The sequence below is a fragment of the Myxine glutinosa genome, chromosome 10 (assembly GCF_964187855.1).
Source record: "Myxine glutinosa chromosome 10, kmMyxGlut1.1, whole genome shotgun sequence".
Taxonomy (NCBI): domain Eukaryota; kingdom Metazoa; phylum Chordata; class Myxini; order Myxiniformes; family Myxinidae; genus Myxine; species Myxine glutinosa.
This window is the reverse complement of record NC_136270.1, coordinates 15,624,594-15,652,570: the sequence shown is the minus strand read 5'-3', so window position 1 is coordinate 15,652,570 and position 27,977 is coordinate 15,624,594. Positions and strand designations below refer to the sequence as shown.

Here is a 27,977-nt window from a genome sequence, read left to right as displayed (position 1 = left end):
GATTTTTTTTGTATACTGAATCGAGGCTCGTGAAAGAGCTAACATTTATTTCACAAACAAATCAACCAGACAAACAAAATATACAAAAAGAGGGAGCGGTAGACAAGATGGGGAGAGAAGGGGAAGCACACAGTGCTGTAAATGAATTGGCCTATATTCCTCCAATGAGTGGGGTACAGGAAATGAAGATTCTGGTGTGTCTGTTGCTACCTCATGCTTTATAGTTTGTCAAAATATGGTGTCTTGATCGAGGGGGAAAACTTTATTAATTGTATAATTCGTTGAGCATCATTAAATAACATCCTTGACTTATTTTACATCCCCCATTGTATCGTTATCTACCAACTGCAGTGTGCACCCATCAGAAATGTGTAAACATAGCTTTTGGGGATTTTCCTCGTGTTTGAGTTGAGGCATCACCTTTAGATCCGCACTTGGTCCGAGCATCATCGTAACATTGGCCTCTGACGTCGCTTGGAGAATTGTCTCTGATCTCAGCAACTGGCGTGTCAACTTCGACATTCTCAACCTGGTGGAGAGCAATGAAGGATTATTCTGCTTGCAGTGTATCGTCTATCCACAGGATGCATATGGAAAATTTCAATTTGTTTGAAGTTAAAAAAGGGAGGATATTGTAATCGGATCCGCCTGTCTGTCTGTGTGTCTGTCCGTCACGCTATCTCCTAAACGGTTGTGCATAAAAGCACGAAATTTGGTACTTATAATCACCAAACAAGAGCACTATCATTTTTGGCTCGGTCCCCTGTAGCAGGGTCAAAAGTTCAAATACCAAAAAATGCAATTACAAGCACATTTCAAAACGTTTTTCAATGACACTTTTAGTCAGGTTCACTTTGTCAATAAATTATATTTCGTTCAAAATCATGGTAGATTAGCAAACCTATACATTTTTGGAAAGGTTATAGCATAAGGAAACTAAAAATCAATGTTTACATTTGGAGAGATACCTGTATGGCGGCCATTTTGGATTTTCAAAATGGCCACTGTAAAATACATATTTTGTTCTATTTCTGCCTCTAATTACCCTAAAAACTTTTAAAAATATACTAAACCTATATTTTCAGGGACAAGGAATCCAATGAAAGTATCAAATTAGTGCTATGGGGAATGGTAAGACACGAATCAAAGGTTTTGAATTGCAAAATACTGTCTTTATATTCGCGATAAGTTGCATAATCAAATACATGTTATCATTTTGTACAGGCAGTTAATAACATCAAAATGTGTCAATAATTCATATCACCAAACATACACAGGCAGTCAGCAAAATCATATATACACATGCAGTCAGTATAACTTCACATCTACACAAGCAGTCAATGACAAAATATACACAGGCAGTCAATGGCATCAAACATACACGATTACAGAATATGCCATTTAGAGTTCGTCATCACTGTCCTGTGTGTCGTATCCGACAATATAGTCTGCATCGTTTTCACAGTCCGTTCCACACAAGCAAAGGTCGGTCAAATTGATTGGCAAATCGAATTGGTCGAATGGTCGATCGAATCGAATTCGATGAATCGAATCGAATCGAATCGATCGAAGCGATTGGTCGAATGGAATTGGTCGAATTGGTCGAATCGAATTGGTCGGAATTGGCAAATGTAAACATTGATTTTCAGATTTTCCATGTAATAACGTTTCCAAAAATGTATAGGTTTGCTAATCTACCATGATTTTGAACGAAAAAACATAGTGAACCTGACTATTTGTATGTGCAATCAAAATTGGTCGACACATAACATATGCAACGATATTTTGGACATGACCCCAGGTTAATGCTCCAGGAGGTGGGGACTTAGGGTCACAGGGGTCAAAACAGGGGAAACATTTTTACTCGAAATTTGTTATTGCATAATTTTGGTATAAATTTTTGTAATGTTTCAACCTTGCTTTTGGCAGGAGCCGTGGTGATTTGCGATGGCATGTCATCGACATCGTTCGCATTTCCTTTGATTGTGTACCATACACCTTTGTGTACTTTTGGTTTTGTGCTCCTCAAAAAGGCCATGTTGCCGTAATGTGCAGTTGTTCGTTTTGAACATCTTTGAGTGAAAGCTCATTTATTTTCTTTAGCCATATTTGCCATGTGATGATCTGTTTGCCCTCTTGATTTAGAAAGTTTGAAAAGGTTCAGAGGTCTGCAAAGAGGTCCCAGGTTGTCAGAGTATGCTAAATATAATTATATCGAGATGGAATAACTTTTTTTTGCTTGAACAGCTTTTCGGTGACACGAGCTTAATTTGGTACTTTTCGAAAGTCTTGCAAAATTTTATTCCAATTACACAAAAGCCCTTTGTAATATCTTCCTTTTGGAACATCCCAAAAATGGCAATCTCGTGTATAGGTAACAAAGAACAGTAAACAGTAGGTAGGTTTAAACTGGTATTATATAGGTACCGAGAGGCATTGGGAAGAAAGGGGTACATGGTTATTGGTAGGCAGCTTAGGTATTAGGGTGGTCCAAAAATTTGAAGATTGGATTTTCATTTCCCCACAAGCCTGCCCCTATTCCTATTGAAGAAAGTAGTTTGTGGTGAAAATTTGAGCTTGATTGGACAATATTTAGAGGTTGCTCAAAATATTGACAAATTTTAATGAATAATAAGATACAGAATTTTTAGCATCATACATCAATTCATAGATAATTATCTATTTTCAATTACTCAAATTATTTATTATTGTTGTTGTTGTTTGTTTGTAAACTAATAAATAATTATGTACAATGTACCATTGTACAATGTACATGTATGTTCAATTGTTCATTGTTCATTGTTCAATGTTCATTCATATCGTCAAATTAAGATTAAAAACAAAACAGTAGATTAAACATTCATGTATTAATTTGACAATAAATCATTTATCGGAAAAAATTAATCATCCATCAGAAAATATAAAATATCTATCAGAGACAATAAAACAAATCTATCAGAACAATTAAAACAAAGTAAACATCAGAATACACATAATTTGAATGATTTTACGTAACATTGTTTTCAGAAACTTGTGTTTCAAAACATTGCCTACTTCTTTGACAAGATGGCTTTGGTTGACACTGGAAAGTTTTCACGATTAAGTTTCACAACTCTCAACACAAATTGCTTCTGCTCTTCATTCTTGGTCAGAGTGTCATGGAAAGTTTGGATGAGAGCAACACCTCGCTCAGCACAGTCATTGATAACCTTCATGCAGCGTATCTTCTTCTCAAGCTCTTGGTATGAGTTGTCTGTGTTCTAGTGGTGTGGCTCCTTTTCCAGAAAACTCAGTGATACTTCTTTGTCAGACTCTGAGATGGCAACACCAAATAAATCAAGAGATCGACTTGTGATGTCGGTGTCCACTGAGTCAGAAAGCCTGAAGGCTTTAGCGTCTATCCTGTGAAGATTGTTTGGCTTTGGAGCCCGCTTGAAGTTCTTCACCATCTTTGCCTAAGTCTCATCAGTCATCATCCACCCGGCTATCAAAAAGAGCTAATGCAGCAAGGTGTTCTGACAAATACCAGAGGTGTCTAGTGAATGCTTTGACAGCAGTTTCATGGACAACCACATCTGGGTAAGAATCAAGGGTTGAAAGAAGAAGCAAATCATTGAGAGGTGCCTTTGTGGGTAGCGGCGCCTCATGCCAGAATCTCGCATACACAAGTGCAACAAAAAGAGCAATCTGTGATTCCCTTCAATTCACGTGATTTAGCTTTATTTGGTCTTTGAAGAGAACCATCATGAGAGCATATATGGCTTTCATCATCCAGCGGGCATTGTGCATAGCTCCTGGGGCATGGAATTTCACCTCTCTGGCCTCACATCCACCCAGAAATGTATGGCATAGTCTCAGAAGTTCTTCATAGTCATCACGTGGGTGTTGTTCTTCGAGTGCAGCTGCATAAAAATGTATCATATTCTGACATTCAACAAGGTTATCGGAAAATGTTTTATCTTCTCCTACTTGGAACCTCTTCTTGTCAATTAAAGGCCACTGTTTCTGAAACCTCTTGAACAGTCTGATCTCAGGTCCGCTAGTGGGTCCTATGACTTTAGTTGTAACATCAGAGAGCATTACTTCAAACACATGATGACGACATGCAATCCAGACAAGCTTAGCATCCAAAGCTGCTTCAATGAGGGTACATGCTCCGTTTCTCAGCCCTGTGTTGGATGCAGTGGTGTCAAACACTATGCCTTTCACCAACTGTTTGACATTCCACTCCTCAAGAAGTTGTATGCATGCATTTGCTTGTGTTACACCAGTGCCTTGGGGAATTTTTGGGACTCCAAGCAACTTCTCGGTATTCATACCAGTTACAAGTATCGCTACCCGATCAACAGATTCTTTGTGATTGCCAGTATAATCAGGGAGCAGTTTCCCATCCCAGTGTAGTAGGAGTGGGCTATTACATGAGAAATTCGCCTTTTCTTCAGTGGCCATTATTTCCCTCCCACGAATTCGAGCACGACTAATTCCACTGCGTGACAGAGAAATGTCTTCAATGGTATGACCAAGAGATTGTGCAAAAGCACTGGCCACAAACATAGCACGCCGATCTGAGAGATTTACTCTGTCCAGAGTTGCCACTATTGCTGGAGTGATCACCTTGATGGGAGCCTTTTTCGCCTGTTTGGCAGAAGATGGACTTTGGAGTTTGAATTCATTGTCCCCTGAATCGTAGCTATCAATCTCAGACTCATCATCATCATCAACCACAGCCGATGTTGATGGAACAGATTGCATTGCTGTTAGAGTCTCAGCAGCATGTTTCTTCTTTCTTTTATCTTCATTCTCAAGCCTCATACGCTTTCTGTTCTCCTTCACTGCCAGAGTGTTGTCCACAGATCCCATACGTGAACTCGAGGGATCCTCACGCTGCATGATAAGGAATGCTTTGTCTTCTTCATTCGTCATTTTCTCAAGCGCATCATTTGGTGAGATATCGAAGAGGGATTGAAGATCATCTTTGAACATCTGCTCCTTCACTCTATAGTTTTCGCATGTCTTGGTTCTATTTTTCTTTACCAGTTTGTAGGCATCATACAACTTCAAAAGTTGGCGCTCACAGGAATCTACTCTCTGCACTGGAATTCGTGCTTTCTCCCAGTATGCACACACAGCTTGTACACTAAGTTTGGCACTTTCACGAACTGTATGGTGTTCTTGTATGTGATGGTACACCATTTTCTGCAATGTGTGTCCTTTGGTTGGTAGTCCCCCACATATTATTTCCTTTTCAGACTTGCCCAGCAACCAAACTGTGGAAGAGCTGCGAGTTTCTGCCATCTGAAAAAAAAAACAGGATAAATTAAAAATGTTTATTTTTTGAGCAACCTCTAAATAAGTTCCAATTGACCTCATATTTGGTTCATATGATCTTTATAAACATAGGAACAAGGGCAGCCTTGTGGAGCATGGATTTTTAATAGTATTAAATATTACATATATCTGTGGACCACCCTGTTAGGTATGGATGGATGTTGGATGATGATTATGATGATGGATATAAGCCATTTGCTGAAGGTCAGCATAAAAATGTAAAATTTGGTATTTTTTCATCAGTATGTACGTACCTCACTCTGAATACAACACGCATTTTAAGGCCATTTTCCCTGCAAGAGCAGGGGTTAGCCTTGCGGTCCCCATGACAGTCTTCTCCATTTTGCCCTATTTTCTGCATCTCCCCTTGTTAACCCCCTTGCCCGCATTTCTTCTTCGACCATCTTTAGCCAAGTCTTTCTCGGTCTTCCCCATCCTCTACTTCCTTCTACATTCATTTCCATCACTCTTCTCAACCAGTCACTTTCATCCTTCCTCAACACATGACCAAACCATCTCAAACTGTTTCTCTTCACAGCATCCATCACAGGCTCTATTCCCATCATCTTTCGCAATTCATCATTTGTCTTCCTCTCTCTCAACGATACTCCACACATCCACCGAACCATTCGCATTTCCACCCTTCGTTGCTGCTCTACGTTCATTACCCATGTCTCGCTCCCATAAATCGTAACACTTCTCACACATGCAGCATACACCTTTCCCTTCAGCTTCAACGACACTCCCCCCCTCGTCAGCACACCACTCAGTTCCCAAAACTTCTTCCATGCACATCTCACTCTAGCAACCGTTGCCGAGTCTGATCCACCTTCTCCATTCAGCATGTCTCCGAGGTAGCAAAATGTTTTCACACCTTCCAGCTTCACGCCGTCTCCAAGATCCAACTCAACATTTCCTCCATCTGCATCTCCCTCTGTGCACACCTTACACTTGAATGTAGCTGCCACACTGGTTAATGACCCTCTCAAACCACTACATTTGTGATGAACCCACTCAGCGCACATTGTACATTGAATGGAGTTCAATCCGACACCCTTCCTGCACACAGCACACGGCCACTTCCCAGTTCTTTCCACCTCACCACATGCTTTACCACTTGCCATCACCTTCGTTTTTCCGATATTCACCTTCAGACCTTTTGTCTCCATACATTCCTTCCACTTGTTCATCTTCTCCTTCAGTCCATCCATACTTTCCGCAATCAACACCAGATCATCTGCATACAACAACTCCCACGGTAAACCCTCCTTCACGTTTTGAGCCAGCACCTCCATCACAGCTACAAATAGTAGTGGGCTTAGTACCGACCCCTGATGCACTCCCACCTTCACCTCAAACTCACCACTGTTCCCGTCTTTCGTCCTTACAGCTGTGCGCGCTCTTTTGTACATTGCCATCACTACTCTGATCAACCATTCCAACACTCCTAACTTCCTCAATGCCCATGTCACTACTGAATGCCCACTCTGAATATCAGTTAAAATAGTTCATTGGAAGCTAAAGTATCACTGGCGACACCAAAATGGTGATGCCCTCACAATGTGGACTCTGCTTTGCTTGGTATATGGTTTACGAAACTCAAGTCACAATCTATAAGCTTTAGGGCCGATACCTGCTACTTAGTAGGTATCGAGACGATACCAGGTGATATCTGCTACTTGGTACCTCTTATGATGGACGTTTATTTTGTTTTGATCCTGTGAAGGAGATTGTTCACAGATTAAAGTCTTCATATTTTTGGATGATCCAATATTCATCAGGGTTGAATGACCATTTGAGAGAGAGATTGAATAAAAAGATTTGCAATTAAGTTGAGACTTCTTTCAACACTGTTAATGCTGCATAAGGTGCCCCCCACACAGCCTCCCGTCCCAATCTCCTTGCAGGTGTCACAGATGAAGCATTATTCTGCCTACAAAATGGTAGATAATTTAAACATTAAATTATCTATGAGTATTTCTCGAACAACCCCAATCATTCCCCCACCTTTTTGTGGGATCGGCCAGAAAATGTGGTCTACCCGAGATTTTATTAACCGGCTGGCCAGGCCTGACATTTGGCTGAAAGTGGCAGGAATTAGTGATTTCTTCATGGTGGCAGCAATAACTCACCTACTCTTGGCGAAAGACACCAATACATGTTTAATGCCCGCCAGCTAATGCTTGCAGACGGGACGCCCAGCTTAACGGCACACATGCATTGATGCATCACACCATGAGAAACACCAAGGGGGAAGTTTATAGCTGGGCCAACATTCAAATTAGGATAGACAGCTCAAAGGCGAGTGCGTATACGTCTAGCTAGGATGCTGCTGAACCCCTTCACATTTATAAGTTGCATATCTAATTTGTATACTGTTGTGAAATTTGTATACTGGACATCATAATCCAAATACCCGTTTAGGTTGTGTTCAGCTTTAAAAATTCCCTTCATCCCACACAGGCAGTGAGTGGTATCTGTACAGGTATTTTTTGCATTGAGTTTGTGAATGAATGATCGTTTTAAGGCCATTTTTCCCTGCTAGAGCGGGGGTTGGCCTTGCGGGCCCCATGACAATCATGGTTCCCTGTTTGAGGCAATGTTTTTTTTATGGCCAAATGCCCTTCCTGACGCCAACCCTTGGTCGCCTCTTACGATGCGCAGGGATACGGTGTACCTATTCTAAACCGGGGTACACACCGGGATCATTCATCCCAGCAAGCTGGTATTCAATTTGCCGACCTCGGAAGGATGACAGGCTGAGTCAACCCCCCTGGTGTTAATTTAGCGATCGACCGGGATTCGAACCCAGGATCCCAAGCCGACACCCTAACCGCTAAACCAACACCAGGAATTGAAATGTTGAATATTCTTTTTCCACTGAAAAAGATTGTTCAGAGAGAACAGGACCTGGATTCATTCATGAAACCCAGAGGGTTAGTTTTGAAAATACACTTTCTGTCTTCGGAGGCAAATCTTTTGCCTCTTCGCAAGTCAACACGGTGTCATCCACCAAGAGTAGGTGAGCTGTCGAGAGGGCGATGTTTCACACTTATCTTACACCTGCTTCTAATAGGAGCATACCTACGACGTTGCAGAAAGTGGACAGTTAGTTCATTATGCATTCGGAACTCCTCAAAGGGTTCCAAGAGACCTCTGGCTTCTCGCGTAGAGTCTGACCTAGTGACCTGATGCCAACTTGCATCTGGTAGATGTTACTGCTGAACAAGGAACTTCATTGCCGTCAAACTGACTGGCATGAGGGATCATAAAAGACATTTCTAGAAATGAAGGCTACGTCGATACGGACAAAATTTCACGTGTAAAATATAAAATGCTGTAGGAAATTAATGGCCGGAGGCCTAGTTAACGTGAAATTATATTCTAGCAAAGCTAACATCCCCCTCCATCTACCCCTTCCTTCCACCCCACTGTATTTCTTCACTTTGTCAGACATTTATCCTTAATGTTGAAATCATTGCACCGTCCCTTGGTGCTGCACAGTTATACAAGCTCGCTGGTGACGAGCCCACAATTTTAAGCAGTTATTTTTTTTCCTCTTACGAATGAATCTTTAAGGCACAAACGCAAGTCCAAGACTGGGGCCTAAACTGAAGACAAGTACATATCCCCTTAGGGGTTGCGTTGGTAATCTCAGGAGAGATTGGTGTCTCTTTTACAGGTGGAATGTTGTACTCGGCCACAGTGACAGATTTCTTGGCTAGTGATGCTGTCATTTATCGCAGTATCGGCGCTGGCCCTGCCCTTCGGACCCTCAAGTATGACTCCAAATGGTTGAAAGGTAAAAGAAGAAGGCTTCCGCATGTGTGCTTGCCATTCTCCTTTTATCATTGCATATCGAAGTCTGTTTGCTTATTTCTCTATGTGGTTTCTTCTCCACTTGTTTCTCTCTTTCTCTCCACCTCTCTCTTTCTCTCCATGTCTCCCTCCTCTCCATGTCTCTCTTCTTCTCCATCTCTCTTTTCCTCAACATCTCTCCTCATCTCCCTGTCTCTCCTTCTCTCCATGTCTGTCCTCCTCTCCATCTCCTTTTCTTTCCATGTCTCTTTTCCTCTCCATCTCTCTCTTCCTCTCCATCTCTCTCTCTTCCTCTCCATCTCTCTTTTCCTCTCCATCTCTCTCTTCCTCTCCATCTCTCTCTTTTCCTCTCCATCTCTCTCTTCCTCTCCATCTCTCTCTTCCTCTCCATCTCTTCTTCCTCTCCTTTCCCCTTCCTCTCCATCTCTTCTTCCTCTCTATCTCTGTAGTCTTTCATTGCTGCCACCTTTCACTTACAGATATTGTGAATGCATATCTCTTTCTGCTACTTTGCTTGTTGTAGAAACATCTGGAAAGGTCCTTGTAGATCTTCAAAGTCTGTGCAACCTCAGACTAGTGAGGGAAGAGATGTGACACATTTTGTTAATGGTTGTAACTTTCGCTTTCTCAAAGGGTTGCATGACATCATTCCAGTGACTATATCTCGTGTGTATTTGGAACCGCCATCACAGCTTCATACTAGGACCCAATAGATTTTGTTGATCAGGGACAATTGAAGTCGCGGCACAGGAAGCACGGATTTGAAACCTATAAACTGTACTGGCTCACAAAGACTCACTCTTTGTAAGGTTTCTATGGCACCGTTAGCATCACGCATGATACCCTGCATAAAGGGCTCCGTACACCAAGGTGCTGTCTCAGGCCTGTTTTGGCAGCTACACTTTTGACCTGCACGGTTTTGACTTCATGCACAATAGCTCAGTGAGTGCACACGTGACTGTTATAGCGCCTCTGATGTGGGAAAATATTAAATAAAAGGCAATGTATATAAATCGTCCCAGCAGAGCTCGTGCAGACACGGATAAGAGTAAAATCCACAACAATTGATATCTTTTCCCATTTGATTAAACGTCCGCCGCTCGCAATCATTCCGATGGCATTTCTGGCGGCATTCCCAGCTCTCCCGATAGCGTTCCCGTACATGCTGCATTGCTGCACTGCCCGAGCAGCAGAAATCGGTGGGAGAAATCCATCGGCGTCGATGTATTGCCTCCGGGGGCCTGCTTTCTGATCAAGCTGAGTTTTTCCCCTGATTGTTTTTGGCATTGTATTGAGCCCGGAAAGTGTAGGGAGTAGGTTGGGTAATGGGTCAGTGGCCTTAGGAGAAAAAATAAATAAATACTGAAACAAGATTTGTATTGGAGAGAGCAGCAAAGGTCATGGTTGAATGAAGTTAGATGTCACATGCAAATGAAACCTTTATAACAATGCTTAGGAATTGTAAGCTCTCACACTCAGTTTCTCCCTTTGAGCATCGGAGACAAATACAGAGATGTACAGAGACGAGACATTTAGACAATTCAACAATGGGAGCTGGAACAGGCAGATAGAGCCAGGAACTCATGGAACACAAAAAAGATTAAATGATGTCAGTTTATGGAAGCAATGTGGTAAGGAATCAGAGATACGGGTTCCTGCACAATCTGGGGTAAGGTGCTGCATCTAGCGGAGAGCTGCCGCTGAAAATGCCAGCTTGGTGGTGCAGGAAGTCGGTGATTAAGAAAAGCTAATTTTGTCATCGGGGTTCCCTCGGAGCTGCTTTTTCCACACCCTTGGCAGTGATGAGCCGGGTGGGGTTTGGAAGGGAGAGGCAGCAGGGGACAGGGAAAGCAATGAGGGAAGGGGTGGGGTAGGGGCAAGGAGGTGGCGCCACAGAGACGCAACGGAGCCCACAATTAGTGCCAAATTGGGCGTTTGCTAAATTCCACTGAAGAAAAGCGATGTTTTGTTCCCGACTGAGGCGTTGATATTTTTTCCCCACTTTCCTTCCCCCCATTCTCTCCCTCTTTTTATTTTTCTCCCTGCTTCTCCCACTCTGCATATATATATAGTATATACATATATATATATATGTGTGTGTGTGTGTGTGTGTGTGTGTGTGTGTACGTCTCTTTCCATCTCGGGCGGTCCTGGCATTGATCCAGACGTCCTGTGGCTTTTGTTGAGAGAGCCGAGAAAGAGCACCAGAGAAAGCGGCAAACGTGGGAGCTGGGCAGACCTTCAATGGAGAAGAGCTTTACATAAAGCCTTAATTTAGACCAGCAATCCAAAGCTCCATTGAAGAGACAGATTTTGAAGGGAACTGCGCTTGGCCAAGGCCTTGTTCACCAGCATCCTCCGGCAGGAGTTGGGCCTGGACTTTATGATGGCTCGTTTGTGGCTCACAAAATATAAGTGCTTGCATTTGGCTTGCATCCATCGGCTTGAGCACGATGATCGAGTATGTATCACGAAGTGCCAGTCCGACGGTCGAGGAGATAATACCAACCGGCGTGAGACTACAATCGGTAACTCGGCACATCCAGCTGCCAGGCCCGTAATTCGGCAATCATTTAGCTCATAACCGGTCTGGCCTGGCGACCCGAAAGATTGAACATACCACTTTAGTGTTTCCTTATGGAGAAGCAAACCTCGTGGATCATCAAATGACTTGCACTTGGAGCTGATTAAATACCTATCGCTACCTTCTGCATTCATTTCTGCCTCCTTCCCATGTACCTCTCTTAATTTCTACCCCCCCCCCCCCCCCCCCCGGATCGCATTCCTCACCTTCCCTTTTTCAGAGCCAAAGTTTGTTCACGCAGTAGACTTTGGAAATTACATTTACTACTTCTTCAGAGAAATCGCTGTGGAGCACACGAGCATGGGAAAGGTGAGTGCAGATTTTCCACTTCTTTATAACTTCTTGCACAGTTTGGTGTAAAGCTGTAGCTGTACAAACACCTGCTGTCTTCCCCGTCTCACTCGACTTTTGTGTTGACTCGCAATGCTGTAGTACCTTTTATTTTGCTGATGCCGTTTGGTATTATGGACAGTTCATAAAGGTTGTGAATGCATACAAAGGAAGGTGTCACCTTCCTACCAGTCACAGGAAGTACCATGCTATCTTTACAGACTATTGTTCAACTTCATAATGGTCTCTCATCGTTAGATCTTTAATGGTATGCGACACGGCGTAATTCCTGCCATGCAGTAAAACAACGCTGTATTAATGAGCAAAGCTTGTAACCATGTACCGTTGTCCTTCCTTAGGTGGTATTCTCACGTGTGGCACGTGTGTGCAAGAACGATGCGGGTGGATCCCAGCGCGTACTGCAGCGCCACTGGACGTCATTTGTGAAGGCCCGCCTCGCGTGTTCACTTCCCGGACAGGCAGGGGAGCCGAGCTTCTTTTTCGATGAGCTGCGAGCGGCCACGGATGTGTTGGCGGCTGCAGGACGTCACCTTGTGCTGGCCGTGTTCACCACACCACAGAACAGGTGAAGACCAGCAGATGAGGTCAGGACTGGAGTAAAGATGCAAAAGAACTTTTGTTTTGACCTCTGGGGCTTTACTGTAATGATAGCGTACATAGTAAGTACTCTGTAGGGTTTACAGTTGTATTTGAATGGAGGTGATATAAAATGGTACTTTAGCTCCATTTTGTCCCCTCCAAATTTTCCTCCTATGAGAATGGTCTGATTACATGACCTAATTGACATCTTGTGATGTAATCAAACACATTGACATTAGCATCTTGAGCTAGACCATTGTGATTATGGATGAAACAGTTTATTATTAACCACCATGGCATTCCCTAAATGCTCCCCTTCCACTCTAATACCTCTATTATGTCCCACTTCCTTGCTCTGTGCAGTATACCTGGATCTGCGGTGTGTGCATTTGATATGGACGAGGTCGCAACCATGTTCCATGGGCGGTTCAAGGAGCAGCTCTCACCGGAGGCAGCCTGGACAACAGTTCCTGCAGAAAGTGTTCCTCAACCCCGGTAAGAAACACAAAACGTGTGCTTTACCCTGGCAACGAGCGCTTGCATGGTAAATACAATAAAGATGAAGTTTGATGAATCGCAGTTCTGCCCCCCAGGCAGAATCTAAAGATCTTGCCCTTGTCTGATACCCCTAGGCCTGGATGCTGTGCTGGTTTGGGCCCAGCCAAAGATTTTCAGAGTTCCGCTGACTTTCCAGATGAGACTTTGTCCTTCATCAAGGCACACCCACTTATGCATGGTTTAGTGCCTCCAGTGTTTGGCCGCCCATGGTTCACCAGGACAATGGTTAGGTAAGTTGGGAATGCTCCCTTCTAAATTGGTCTTCAACAATTATTTGTCATTTGTGGATGCTTCTAATCATGAAAGAATGACCCGGTTATACTAAGCCTCAATCGATATTCTCTCGCTTCAGGCACCGGCTGACTCGAATTGCCGCAGACGTGTCAGCCGGTCCTTATGGAAACGCTACGGTGCTTTACCTGGGCTCAGAAGATGGACTCCTGTTTAAAGTACTGGGTCCAGGATTTGGCCCTTCAGTGAACCCTCCACTGCTGGAGGAGATTCATGCTTACAGTACCCAGAGGTTGGATTTCCTGTTGCACTTCATTTTGTAATAATCCATGGCACTAGGTTATTTTGATGCAGAGAACCACATCTAAAGTACATAAAATTGCATTGCTGTTTGGCAACCTTGCAAAGCATTATGAGCTCCTTCTTCACTTCCCTTTTTTGACACAAGGTCATACAACCGATGACATGTTGGCATGTAACTGACAAATATCTATATTCTCTGGAAAAGATTCTGAAATGTTATGGTGGAATATAGAAAGAAAAGAAGAACCACCTTTGGAGGCCATTTTTCCCCGCAGAGCGGGGGTTGGCCTTGCTTGGGCACCCTGGTCCCCTTTTTGAAGCAATGTTTTATGGCCGGATGCCCTTCCTGCCGCCAACCCTGTTAGTCGCCTCTTGTGACACACAGGGAATTACCAGTGAACTGGTACTCAATTTGCCGACCACGGAAGGATGACAGGCTGAGTCAACCCCCCCTGGCATTAATTCAGCAATGAATCGGGATTTGAACCCAGGATCCTAGGATCCCAAGCCGGCACCCTCACCGCCAAGCCAACACCAGGAATATGATCGAAGCATTTGGAATGTAGTGTTCCCTTGTGCCGCTTGATATCCCTACATATGGAGAGCATAGGAACTCTTTCATCTATTTCCGTGTGTAAAAAGCATGGACTCTTGGATTACACCTGCTCTTAACGAGTGTTTTACTTGCACCCCTTCACATTTTTATTCCAGACTCGGCCTTCACATCAGACAGGGACACTACAAAGCTAATGTACTCTTGTATCTGAGACATTTGTACATGCGGCCGATATTTCCAGTTGACCATTAGTATTAGCCAGATTGCCTAATGTCTTCTTAGCTTTTCCCCATAATTTTTTTTACAATCTTCCTTCCACTTCATTTTAGCGAGGGCAATAAATTTACAGAATTATTTCTATTAAATGTGACCAACAGAATTAGTGTGGGCACTTGCAAGAGAGGGACAATTTTATTGTAATGGATCTCTTTGTTCTACAAATTGAAAGCCACTCATAAAACAAGAAACGGGGGTGAGGAAAAAGAAAAATAATTAATGGTGAAAGTGAGATTAAAGATTTATACATCAGGGAGTGACATTCACTTTTATGTTTTTCTAAACTATTGCTGGCACAAAGATAATTAAGACAGAATCATAAAAACAATCGATTAAATGAGCAGGAAGATAAACTGGACAGGAAGAAGAGGAGAGAAAGGAAATCGTCCAGAGAAGTGATAGATTCGGTGAAAGCAATCTGCAAGGCATTCTCCATCTCCAGTAGAATAATTGATTGATTTGTTCAAATGCGATGACAAACTCTCAATAAACAGCTTTCCAGCTGCTGCGAGTCCTTCCGCTGTGGAAACTGACATTAAGTAGGATATATGAACCCTTATCCAGATGAAAATACAAGCTTTTCCACAGACAGAGCCAAAGGAGTGAACCCTTGTAACTTCAAGTGTCATGGACGACTTGAATAAATGTCAATTTCTTACCAGGTGCAGGCAGACAAGAGCGGCTTGCTTATAAATTCTTTAAAATATGGTGAATGAAAATTGCTCAACTCTAAGTGTTGTCCTCCATCTCTGATGCTCAAATCCAAATGCCGGCATCTCTCTCCCTCTCTCTCTCAAACCCTCTCTTAAACAATATCTCTTAGAATTAAACACTATCTCTCTACTCTCAAGACTGAACTCTCAAACCTGTCTCCCTCCTCCAAATCCTGGTGGTGTCTGGTCAAATCTGTTTCTGGTGTTTGTTCCCCCTCCACCTCCTCCCTTACCTCAAACGGCTACACAGCTGACACAGCACGTGAAAAACCTGAATGCCTCAACTCTGTGTTTGCCTCAAAATCTTGTGTCCCAAAACCATCGATCTCTGTACCCAGTCGTACCCAGCTGCTCCTGGACTCTGTGTCCTTCTCTCCTGACAAGGTGAAGTTTCTGTCAAACCTTGACTCTGATTCTGCAACTGGACTAGACGGCATCAACCCACGGGTCCTAAAATCCTGCTCTGTCACGCTATATCACCCTCTCTTTGTTCCCTTCACCCTTTCTTTTGCTCAAGGTCATCTGCCATCAGCTTGGAAATCAGCCAACATTACCACTTTACACAAAAAAGGTACAAAAACAGATCCTTGCAACTACAGAGCAATCAGCCTGCTCCCAATCTTCAGCAGGTTAATGGAATCCATCATTGCTTCGGATATCAAATCCTTCGTCTTCTCCAATGGCTTGACCTCTGATCATCAATTTGGATTTAGACCAGGTCACTATACTCTGGACATGCTGCTTCTGCTGTCTCAACAATGGATGGAGGTCCTCAATGCCAAACAGGAAATCAGAGCCATCTCCCTGGACATATCACGTGCCTTTGATACAGTCTGGCACCCCGCTCTGCTCAACAAACTCTCCTCTTATGGTGTCCATGGAAATCTCCACGCATGGCTCATGGACTTCCTCTCCAGTCGCAGTCAATGAGTGGCACTGAATGGAATTCTCTCTTCTCCTCTTCCTGTCCAGGCTGAAGTTCCTCAAGGCAGTGTTCTGGGCCCTGTGCTTTTTCAAATCTTCATCAATGATCTCTCTGACTATGGAAAATCCTCTTTATCTTTTTGCTGATGACTCCACCTTCTGCCGCTCCATCTCTCATCCCTCAGATCGACAGGCAGCACTCTCTGCAGTCCCTCTTCACTCTCTGCAGACCTGGATAAAATTACAGACTGGTCAAAGAAGTGGAACATCTCTTTCAATCCTGACAAATCTCACACTCACCTTGTGTCTCCAAAAAGACCATCTGGAAAACCATCCCATCTACTTTCTCAACAATCCTCTCGAAGAAGTTCTGTCACTCAAGCTTTTGGGTGTCACTATCTACAATTATCTTTCCTGGGAAAACCATATTTCCAAGCTGGCCTCCAAAGCCAGTCTCTGACTAGGCATCCTCCATCGTGCGAAGTCCTTCCTTTGCACTATTGAGCTTCTCACCCCTTCCAAACTTTCATCCGCAGCTTCATGGAATACGGCTCTCCCCTCTGGGCCGGTGCTCCTGCCTCACACCGAGCTCAGCTTCACGCTGTATAAACCAAGGTATTTAGGATCATTGGTATCTCCTGTGATGAAGCTGATTCTGAGGGCCTTTCACTCTCTCACCACAGGCAGGTTGGTGGGGTTTCTGTCTTGTACTGACTCCAATCCAGCCTAGCTCCCCATGCTCTTTTTGTGCTCTGTCCCCCAAATATTCCTGCAGGACATACAATATCTGTCAGCAACCCACTTCTTGTGAAACTGCCAAAATCAAGACTCATTGCTCACATTCACTCTTTCATTCCTCTTTTTCCCACCTCGAGAACAAACTCCCACACTTTTTTCAATTCCACTCCTCCCTCCAGGTCTTCAAAACAGCTGTTCATCACCATCTCTTATCTTCCCCCATCCAAAACCTTGATCTTTTCTTTCCTGTTTTCCCCCGTTAATACAACCCAAACCCACCTCCTTCAAATTCCCTGTTTTCTTTCCTGAAAGCCCTGTAGTGTCCATCTTGTTTATCCCATGTGCCCTGCCCAGCCCTCTCCCTTCCACAGATCTCCTGATGTCCCTGTTCTCTACTGGTGTTGTGCTTCCCTCTCTCTCCCCCTCTTGTCTCCAGCCCTCTTTTTTGTATGTTCTATGTGTTAGCTCTTATACGAGCCTCCACTAAGTATACAAAAAAAAATTATCGCAGTGTTTCTTCACCTTTTTTGGTGACCACACCCCTTTGGTTCTCAGAATATTTTCTCACACACTTGTCAAATATTAATGACTCAGGACAGATTAAATTAAATTATTTAAATTATTAATGACTTAAAGTCACGTGAAAAAGTAAGTACACCCCATGAAATGTTTTTAAAATCTTTTTAACATATGTGGATATATCAATATTTGATCTTCATTTAAACAGTATCTATAGATAAAGGTGATCTAATTGAACAAAAAACAATGAAAAGTTGACTTTGCATTAATTTATTCAACAAAAAATTAAAAGAGATGCCATTTCCTTCTGTGGAAAAAGTAAGTACACCCTTGGCTCTAATAGGTGGTATTGCCCCCTTTGGCAGAAACAACCTCAAGTAGGCGTTTCTTATAACTGTCTACCAGTCTCTGACATCGAATGGGAGAAATTTTTGCCAACTCCTCCATGCAGAATTCTTTCAGCTGTGCGATGTTTGAAGGGTTTCTTGCATGCACAGCTCGTTTCAAATCCCCCCACAACATCTCGATGGGATTTAGATCCGGGCTTTGACTTGGCCATTCCAGAACCCTCCATTTCTTTTCAGCCATTCCTTGGTGGATTTACTGGTATGTTTAGGGTCATTGTCATGTTGCAAGGTCCACCATCGGTTGAGCTTCACCTTTCCGACAGATGGCCTCACATTATCCTCAAGCACCCTCTGGTACAATGAAGAATTCATCGTGGATTCTATGATGGTGAGCTGCCCAGGCCCTGATGCAGCAAAGCTGCCCCAAACCATAATATTTCCACCACCATGCTTTACAGTTGGTATCAGGTTCTTGTGGTCAAATGCTGTCTTTCGTTTTCGCCAAACATGTCTTCTAGTACTGTGGCCAAATAGCTCTACCTTTGACTCATCTGTCCAGAGCACATTGTTCCAGAAGTGCTGGTCTTTGCCTAGGTGTTCATTGGCAAACGTTAGTTTTGCCCTGATGTTCTTTCTGGACAGCCAAGGTTTCCTCCTGGCACACCTCCCATGTAGATCAAATTTGTGCAGCCTCTTTCTAATGGTAGACTCATGCACTTTGACATCAACAGTGGCAATAGCTACCTGTAGGTTCCATGATGACATTCTGGGGTTCTTAGAGACTTCTTTCAGCATCTTGCGGTCTGCTCCCAGGCTGAACTTGCTGGGGCGGCAAGGCCTGAACAAGTTGGCAGTTGTTTGGAATCTTCTCCACTTGTAGATGATCTTCCGGACAGTCGAATGATTGATTTCAAATTGTTTGGAGATCTTTTTAAATCCCTTCCCAGACTCGTAGGCATCTATAACCTTCTTTCTGAAGGCCTCAGAGAGCTCTTTTGATCTAGGCATGGTGACGCCGCACACTTCAACAACAAAGAGCAAACCAAACTAAATGTCTGAGGTTTAAATAAGACAGGTTCCTCCAAGATCCTCTCTAACGATGTTCTAATCGTTTGCACCTGATTCTAATTTTAGGTATTTGAAGTAGTGATAAATGTGATGGTGTACTTACTTTTTCCACATGCGAAATTTGCATTTATGTTTATTTAAATTATACAATGGACTACAAAATGTAAATGTTTCATGATATTTGTTATATTATATCACCTTTATCTATCAATATTGTTGAAATGAAGATCAAATAGCTGTATGTTGAAATATGTTGAAAACGTCAAGACTTTACATGGGGTGTACTTACTTTTTCGCGTGACTGTAGAATTAAAGACTTAGAATTATATTCTTCGCACTCCTTTATGAACTGCCTGGCATGGTTCACACCCCCAGAAATGATATTTCACAACCCCAGCGGGTGCGTGCACCCCAGGTTAAAAACCTCTGCTATAATACTCACACTAAATGCTGTCATCCGTCTCTAATGCTAAAGTCCAAATGCTGTCTTTTGTCTTTAATGTTGAACTCCAAATGCTGTCCTTTGTCTTCAATGCTGAACTCCAAATGCTGTCCTTTGTCTTTAATGCTGAACTCCAAATGCTGTCCTTTGTCTTTAATGCTGAACTCCAAATGCTGTCCTTTGTCTTTAATGCTGAACTCCAAATGCTGTCCTTTGTCTTCAATGCTGAACTCCAAATGCTGTGCTTTGTCTTTAATGCTGAACTCCAAATGCTGTGCTTTGTCTTTAATGCTGAACTCCAAATGCTGTCCTTCGTCTTTAATGCTGAACTCCAAATACTGTCCTTTGTCTTTAATGCTGAACTCCAAATGCTGTCCTTTGTCTTTAATGCTGAACTCCAAATGCTGTCCTTCGTCTTTAATGCTGAACTCCAAATGATGTCCTTCGTCTTTAATGCTGAACTCCAAATGCTGTCCGTTGTCTTTAATGCTCACATCTAAATGCTATCCTTCATCTTTAATGCTGAAGTCCAAATGCTTTCCTTTGTCTTAAATGCCAAATTCTAAATGCTGTCCTTCGTCTTTAATGCTGAACTCTAAATGCCGTCCTCGGTCTCTAATGCTCAACTCCAAATGCTGTCCTCCATCTCTAAAGCGGAACTCCAAATGCTCTTCTCTATCTCTAATGCTCAACTCTAGATTCTCTTCTCCATATCTAATGCTAAATACCAAATGCTCTTCTCCATCTCTAATGTTCAACTCTAGATTCTCTTCTCCATATCTAATGCTAAATACCAAATGCTCTTCTCCATCTCCAAAGCTCAACTCCAAATGCTCTTCTCCATCTCCAAAGCTCAACTCCAAATGCTCTTCTCCATATATAATGCTCAACTCCAAATGCTCTTCTCTATCTCTAATGCTCAACTCTAGATGGTCTTCTCCATATCGAATGCTAAATACCAAATGCTCTTCTCCATCTCGAATGCTCAACTCCAAATGCTCTTCTCCATACATAAGGCTCAACTCTAAATGCTCTTCTCCATCTCTAATAATTAACTCTAGATGGTCTTCTCCATATATAATGATAAATACCAAATGCTCTTCTCCATCTCTAATGCTCAACTCCAAATATGCTCTTCTCCATCTCTAATAATTAACTCTAGATGCTCTTCTCCATCTCTAATGCTAAATACCAAATGCTCTTCTCCATCTCTAATGCTCAACTCCAAATGCTCTTCTCCATCTCTAAAGCTTAACTCTAGATGCTCTTCTCCATCTCTAATGTGAAACATCAAATGCTCTTCTCCATCTCTAATGCTCAACTCCAAATGCTCTTCTCCATCTCTCATGCTAAAATCCAAATGATATCCTGCCTCTAATGCTGAACTCCAAATCCTCTTCTCTGTCTCTCATGCTAAAATCCAATTGCTATCCTGTCTCGAATGCTCAAATCCAAAGTTGTCTTCTGTATTTGCAAGTTATGCCATTTACAGGGGTAACGACACCTGAAAATAACCGCCATTGGCTGCAGGTGGTGAACAACATTATGGCAAAAAACAAAACAAAATGACAGCACATCTACAGATTTACTCATTACCCTGAGTCAAGACTACCTTCCACCATACTCATGCCAGTTCTCATCACCGTTGGTAGATTAGCCATAGACGTTGTGCAGAAAGAGAGAAACCCCACCAGCATTGAGTGTTGGCATGACATCAACATTCTTTCTTTGCCATTGAAGTTTCTGCCAATAAAAAACCTCACCAGTTCCCTTCTTCTGTGCAGAATTAAGCCCTTTTCACTCCTTGGCCATTGCACTCATGTTGCAAGAGGAAATTATAGCCAGTGTTACATTATGGATGAATAGTTTTGACATTGCAGAATCAAGCTAATAGCCTGATAGCTGCTTACTATTTATCTTTGTCTATGGAATGATGTCACAACCTACAATCATTAGAGTCGGGGTGGAGGCAGTTACATGTTTGAGGTTCATGACTAACCTGCAACACAAATAATGCACACACATGCAGAAAAATCTGGGAAACTACAATGGCACTCGGTAGAGCGCATATCTCCGCCAGGCAGAACAGTTTACGTTTTGTATCCCACTGATGGGCCAGATCTGGATCCGAACCTGAACCAAAATCTAACCGCTTCGTGTTGCCTAACCAACGAATCCACCTGGTTTTGTCATAATCCGTCCACCACTTTTTGAAACTCAGCGTTATGCATCGTTTTTGGCCCCATCTCTCAATGGTGACGAATCACTTGAAAAAATTAAAAAAAATTATCGGATCCGGATCTTCATGGAAATTGAATTAATTCGTCCTTGTCACACAACCTGTCCGCCAAATGTCGTCCGAGTCAGTACACAACTTCTTGAGATATCCTGTTCACAAACAGACACACAGACAGGGGTGAAAACATAACCTCTATTCACCTTCGGTGACGGAGATAACAATGCTGGACTTGACTTCAGCCAAACATAGCCGATGAGCTTGGGGGGAAGATAAATCTCACCACCATTCTCCCCCACATAGGATGCCAACCCAAGGGTTTGGCCATACTCTGTCGTCTAAATGCTGAGGGGCAAACAAGGAAGCAGCACAGACCATTTTAAAAGTATTTTTCCAAAATGAAGAGCAGATGCTGTAACCATTACACCATGCAGTCTAGACAACATCATTAACAGGGGATCTTTTGGAGAACTTCTAGATTTATTTTATTCACACAAAAGGAAATTAATTTTTTTAGGTTGGACGGCAATGGCCCTTTCTGTTTGATGCAATAACGCCAGGCCTTCCAGGGTCTCTAAGAGGATGGGTATTTGCATGCAGAGGAACATAAATCGATAGATTATTAGAAGTAATTCCGAGTCAGCTGTGTCCTAACATTAACACATACCCTAATATCACATTTGAAGGAGCATTACCATTAATTACCTCCGCCACCAAAGGTGGATGGAGGTTATGTTTTCACCCATGTCTGTTTGTCTGTCCGTTTGTTTGTGAACAATATATCTCAAAAAGTTTTGGACGGATTCTGACGAAATTTGGGAGAAAGGTAGCGTATGTGACAAGGACGAAATTATTAGATTTTGGTGAAGATCCGGATTCGGATTCGGATCCGGCTACGAGAATTTTAAAAAAGTGATTCTTCACCATTGCGAGATTGGGCCAAAAACGATACAAAGCAGGATATGTCAAAACGTTATGGACGGATTTGAGCGAAAATTGGTGGACAGGTTGTGTGTGTGACGAGGAAGAATCGATTCGATTTTGGTGAAGATCCGGATCCGGATCCTCTTAGTAGAATTTTTAAAGTGATTCTTCACCATTGGGAGATGGGGCCAAAAACGATACAAAGCAGGATATGTCAAAAAGTTGTGGATGGATGATTTTGATAAAATGTGATTCTGTATTGTGATTTTCTGGTCGACTCTGGGATACAAAACATAAACTGTTCACTTGGCGGAGGTATGCTCTCTACTGAGTGCCGTTCTCGTTTTACTTGTTGTACACCACTCCTTTTCTATGCCATCTCCAGGCGCTGCATAACGTCATTGCCAGGCACTGAAGGGGGCTCGGCAATGACGCACGCTGAAAGGGAGTACTCAGTTTTCACTCTGGTTGTTTTCTTGTTTTCTTGGTTGTCCGTGCGATATCTCAGCCATCCTTTGAGCTAGGAAGCTGAAATTTCGGCACAATAGTGAGCAAGTGCTTTGTCAAAAACGGTATTTTTTGTTTAATCAATTAATTGATGAGTTATTTAATTATTAGCGATTAATTAAGTACTTATACATTTCCTTTCTCTTCTGACCATTATCTCAGGCACCTTTTGAGCTAGGAAGCGGATATTTGGACATGCCAATGACCAAGTGATTTGGCTGTAAAGGATATTTTTGATTCATTGATTAATCAATTAATTGATTAGTTATTTAATTATTAGCGATTAATTAAGTACTTATACATTTCCTTTCTTTTCTGGCCATCATCTCAGGCACCTTTTGAGCTCGGAAGCTGATATTTGGACATGACAATGACCAAGTGATTTGGCTGTCAAGCCTACTTTTTGATTTATTGATGAATCAATTATCGATTATATATTAATTAATAATTTATTATTATTATTATTATTATTACTGACTTATTTAATTACATTTCTAAAAGTTACACCTTCGGATGAAGCACTCGTAGTTTAGTTATGCTATTAGCCAATTGATTAAGAAAATATTTTATGACAATCTTTTATTGATTTTAATTATGCAATTAATCAATGATTGTGCAGCTCTCCCTCCAAATACAGTCTCTATGAGCTGCACGCGGTATTACCGGGCGGCAGAGGCGCCCCGGCAATGCCGCACTGTGGGATATTTAATTATTTGGCATGGGGGCGGTGTACTTTGAATGTATCTGTACTCATTTGCTTTCTTGTTTGTTTGTTTGTCCAGGTGATATCTCAGCCATCATTTGAGTTAGGAATGTGAAATTTGGGTACAATAGTAAGTACTTTGTCAAAAACGGTATTTTTTTTGTTTTTTGATTAATCAAATAATTGATGAGTTATTTAATTATTAGCGATTAATTAAGTACTTGTACATTTCCTTTCTCTTCTGGCCATTATCTCAGGCACTTTTTGAGTTAGGAAGCTGATATTTGGACATGATAATGACCAAGTGATTTGGCTATAAAGGGTATTTTTGATATATTGATTCATCAATTAATGGATTAATTATTTAATTATTCGATTAATGACAATTTATTTTTTTTAAGTTGCACATTCAGATGAAATGGTGGTGGTTAATGTGTTATATTTGCCAATTGATTAACTATTTAATTTTCTTTATGATTATTATTTGTTAAATTTTCATTATTAATCATTTATTTATTTTCTTTCTCATCTGGGCAATAACTCAGGCACCTTTTGAGCTAGGAAGCTGATATTTGGACATGACAATGACCAAGTGATGTGGCCATAAAGGGTATTTTTGATTTATTGATTAATCAATTAATCGATTAATGACTTAATTCCTTCTTTTTTTTAAAGTTACAGATTTGGATGAAATGGTGGTGGTTTATGTATTATATTAGCCAATTGATTCATTATTTAATTTTTTATGATTATTATTTATTTATTTTCATTGTTAGTCATTTCTTTATTTTCTTTCTCATCTGGGCAATATCTCAGGCACATTTGAGCTAGGAAGCTGATATTTGGACACGACAGTGACCAAGTGATGTAGCTATAAAGGATATTTTTGATTTGTTGATTAATCGATTAATTATTTATTGATTAATCAATGAATTATTTAATTTTTTTGAATAATGACTTATTTAATTAATTTTCAAAAAGTTACAGCTTCAGATGAAGCACTAGTGGTTTAGGTATGCTATTAGCCAATTGATTAAGAAAATATTTTATGATCATCATTTGTTGATTTTAATTATGCAAATAACCAATCAATTATTGTACACCTCTCTCACCCAATACAGTCTCTATGAGCTGCAGGGCGGTATTGCCGGGCGCCCCAGCAATGCCATTGTTGTGGATGTTATTTATTTATTTGGCATGGGGATGTACTTTGAATCGCAGAGGGGTGTACTTTGAATGTATCTGTACTTGTTGTTCTTTTGTTTTCTCTTTCTTGTCTTCCAGGTGTTCCGTCGAGGGAGAAAACGAACAAGAGGTGCTCGACCTTTTCCTCGATGTCCCTCGCCACGTGATCTACGTTGCCTTTTCCGCGTGCATTGTGCGGATACCACTCAGTCGTTGTGCTCGCTACGCACAATGCCGCAGGTCTCGATATCCAGGCTTGCCTATTTCCCATGCATTTTCCATCCCAGCTTTATATCGGCATCCGTTGCTCTCATTCTGTTGTTTCATTTCGCTCCCGAGTTCATTGCAGTGCTCACAGCCACAATCTGCATCTCCATGCCACTGTTTTTTTTGTTTATTTTTTTACTGGGGCAGCTGAAGCTCAAATGTGGGTTAAGTAGCAAGGATGGATCATAACTATCATATTCTCTCCTCCTTTTAGATCTTGCCTTTCAGCACGAGACCCCTACTGTGGCTGGGTGTCCACCGGCACTTGCACCTACCTTTCCACCGGCACCAGGTAGGCACGTGCGGTAGGGCAGCTGGACTGTTTACCCTGCTTTCTTGTTAGTCTTTTTTATTTCTGTATTTGTCACCACAGGAGTATTCCATGCAGACGGACGCCACTCGTGTGATATTTGCTTAGCATTTTCATCTGCAGACTTTCATTCATTTTCCCATTACTGTTGGTCTGTTTTGCTTTCATGTCTTAAATTAGCCGTTTCATTCTCCCCCACCCCCCTTCTTCTTATAATTACCGGTAGAAGCACTTGCAATTGCCTGCCTCTTGATGAGATGTTATTGCTTGCTTAATAAGCACGTGCGGTGGCTGAAACAATTTTGTATCAAATCCAATGGTATTGCTGAAAGGGGCTGAAGCTTCGAAGATGTTAAAGAGTGTCGAGTGTTTAAGCTTATTAATTTCTCATGACTATTGTTACATTGTTCTTCCCAATTATTCCTCTCATTTGCACATTGCTCCTTTTGGGTATTATTACATGGTCTCTCTCTCTCTCTCCGTGTCTTTCTCTCTCTCATTCTCTGCCCTTGTCTGTCTGTCTGTCTCTCTCTCTGCCCTTGTCTCTATGTCTGTCTGTCTCACTGCCCTTGTCTCTATGTCTGTCTCAGAGAGAGAGAGAGAGAGAGAGAGCGACAGAGATTCTCTCTCTCCATCTCTCCCTCTCTCTCCGTGTCCTTCTCTCTCTCTCGCTGTCCTTGTCTATCTGTGTGTCTTTCTCTCTCTCTCATTCTCTGCCCTTGTCTGTCTGTCTCTCTCATTCTCTGCCCTTGTCTGTCTGTCTGTCTCTCTCTCTGCCCTTGTCTCTATGTCTGCCTCTCTCTCTGCCCTTGTCTCTATGTCTGTCTCAGAGAAAGAGAGAGAGAGAGAGAGCGACAGAGATTCTCTCTCTCCCCCATCTCTCTCTCTCTGGTAATAACATATTATCACCCGCAGAGACACAGCACCAATTAACATCACCTTACCTCTTTTGGCACTTGCTTGGAATTTTATGCTTTCACATTGTCTCTCCCACGTACTCCCACTCTCCGTTTGGCTCTCCCTAGCTGCTAGTCAAACTAAAGTACAGTTCTATTTTGCTCGGCGGGAGCTGTGCATAGTTGCCTAACGAATACTATGGTATGCTGAGGCAGCATTGTAGAGGGGTATGCAGTGCCCTTTTCGGGTTAAAAAAAGACCATTTGTACCAATTTTGTGGTTTCACTTCATCCATCATACCTTCAAGAGCATCTGCATGTGCATGGCGTGGTTTCACTTGCCATCGGTCTTGGCATCCCGCGTTGGCCCCATTATCCTTTTTGTTGTGCACTTCTAGGTTAAACTTCAGAGAATGACTCTGTTTAGGAAGTTGCTGGGAATGTTTCACGAGGATTCCCAAGCAATGAGCCGGTAAATGAATAGTGATAGGCCAATGTAATGTGATCCGCATGGATCATGCCTTCGGGCAACCAATCAAGTCAGTGCTGTAGATGTGGAACTTGAACATGCCATCATATTACTAATCCGGTTTATAAACATAAAACTCTCTTATTATGAACGCATCAGTTTTTGTTTTTCCTCTTCATAATCGCAGGTCAGGCTTTTGCTCTAAAGCAGATATTTTAGCCATGTGTGCTCTCCACTCCCGTCCACCCATTCCCTCGATGATCTCAGGGTAACCGAGCAGCTTGGACATAAAATATGTCGGAAGAGGACATTATGAAACGTCGGTGTAATTTTACGTGACATACAAGGACAGTAGACGCCGGATGAATCGGCATGGTATGTCCGACTGGATATGCGGATCCCAAAAGCTTGGACTGTGCGGGCTCATATTGTGACACCAGAGTGGCCAAGCTCACCTGCACCTGCTGTGACGGCACTTTCCTCGTTAACAGTTTGAAATAACACTCGAACACACATTTTAACACTTGACCACACTCTGTTTATAGGACCATTTGTTCTTCAAAGCAACTTATTCCCCATAGATCTGTTTGCTTTTGGAAACCAAGTTTTTTTGTTTGTTATTTTTTGCTTTGACTTGTCAAAAAAGGTTGGCCCTTGGGGCAGCAGTCTGAATGTGCAAGCATTTTGATTACTGGCACTGATGGAACGCTCGGCCTAAACAAACCCAATACATTAAACCCATTAAGTAGCTTATCGGATCGGCGAGGTCAGTCGGGCCGTTACGAAACGCCCAGAAGCTTAAGAGTGACGCCAGTGCTTTAATACCAGTGATTACAATCACGGACCATCTGCTTTATAAGCCTGTGGGCCGCGGTAATCATAACAACAATACAATGATGATACAGCTTCTCCGCAGCACCTTTTCAAACTTATCCACAACTGTAATTTTCTTCTTTCCCACCTCGATTGCGAATGCTTACCTGCCGCACGCGACACCTTGCGAACACCGTGTGTCCTGCGCCTGTACTTCGGCCGAGGGTTGGATTTGGAGTGTATAATTTACCAAATCCCGTAATTCGTAATCCTTGGGAGGGTGAGGATAATAAAAGGGGTGGGATGCGTGTTACATCACCGAGGTGGCGTG

The 27,977-nt window shown here is 42.3% G+C and overlaps 1 protein-coding gene and 1 long non-coding RNA gene across 8 annotated transcripts in view; one reads left to right on the top strand and one right to left on the bottom strand.

Annotated features, from left to right (window-relative positions):
- Nucleotides 1–27,977, top strand: part of LOC137434176 (semaphorin-6D) — a 512,865-nt gene that overhangs the window by 472,129 nt on the left and 12,759 nt on the right. For all 7 annotated transcript variants that reach the window (XM_068126919.2, XM_068126921.2, XM_068126915.2 and 4 more), the window contains 8 exons: nt 9,011–9,130; nt 11,952–12,040; nt 12,421–12,647; nt 13,025–13,156; nt 13,294–13,449; nt 13,572–13,742; nt 24,991–25,131; nt 25,373–25,450. In XM_068126919.2, coding sequence (XP_067983020.1) covers nt 9,011–9,130; nt 11,952–12,040; nt 12,421–12,647; nt 13,025–13,156; nt 13,294–13,449; nt 13,572–13,742; nt 24,991–25,131; nt 25,373–25,450 — 1,114 coding nt within the window. The remainder of the gene's footprint in view (nt 1–9,010; nt 9,131–11,951; nt 12,041–12,420; nt 12,648–13,024; nt 13,157–13,293; nt 13,450–13,571; nt 13,743–24,990; nt 25,132–25,372; nt 25,451–27,977) is intronic.
- LOC137434179 (uncharacterized) lies at nt 28–27,917 on the bottom strand. Its single transcript, XR_010985804.2, has 3 exons — nt 27,814–27,917; nt 21,776–21,917; nt 28–529 (listed from the first exon to the last, which is right to left on the bottom strand). It is a non-coding gene; the product is annotated as an uncharacterized LOC137434179 (long non-coding RNA).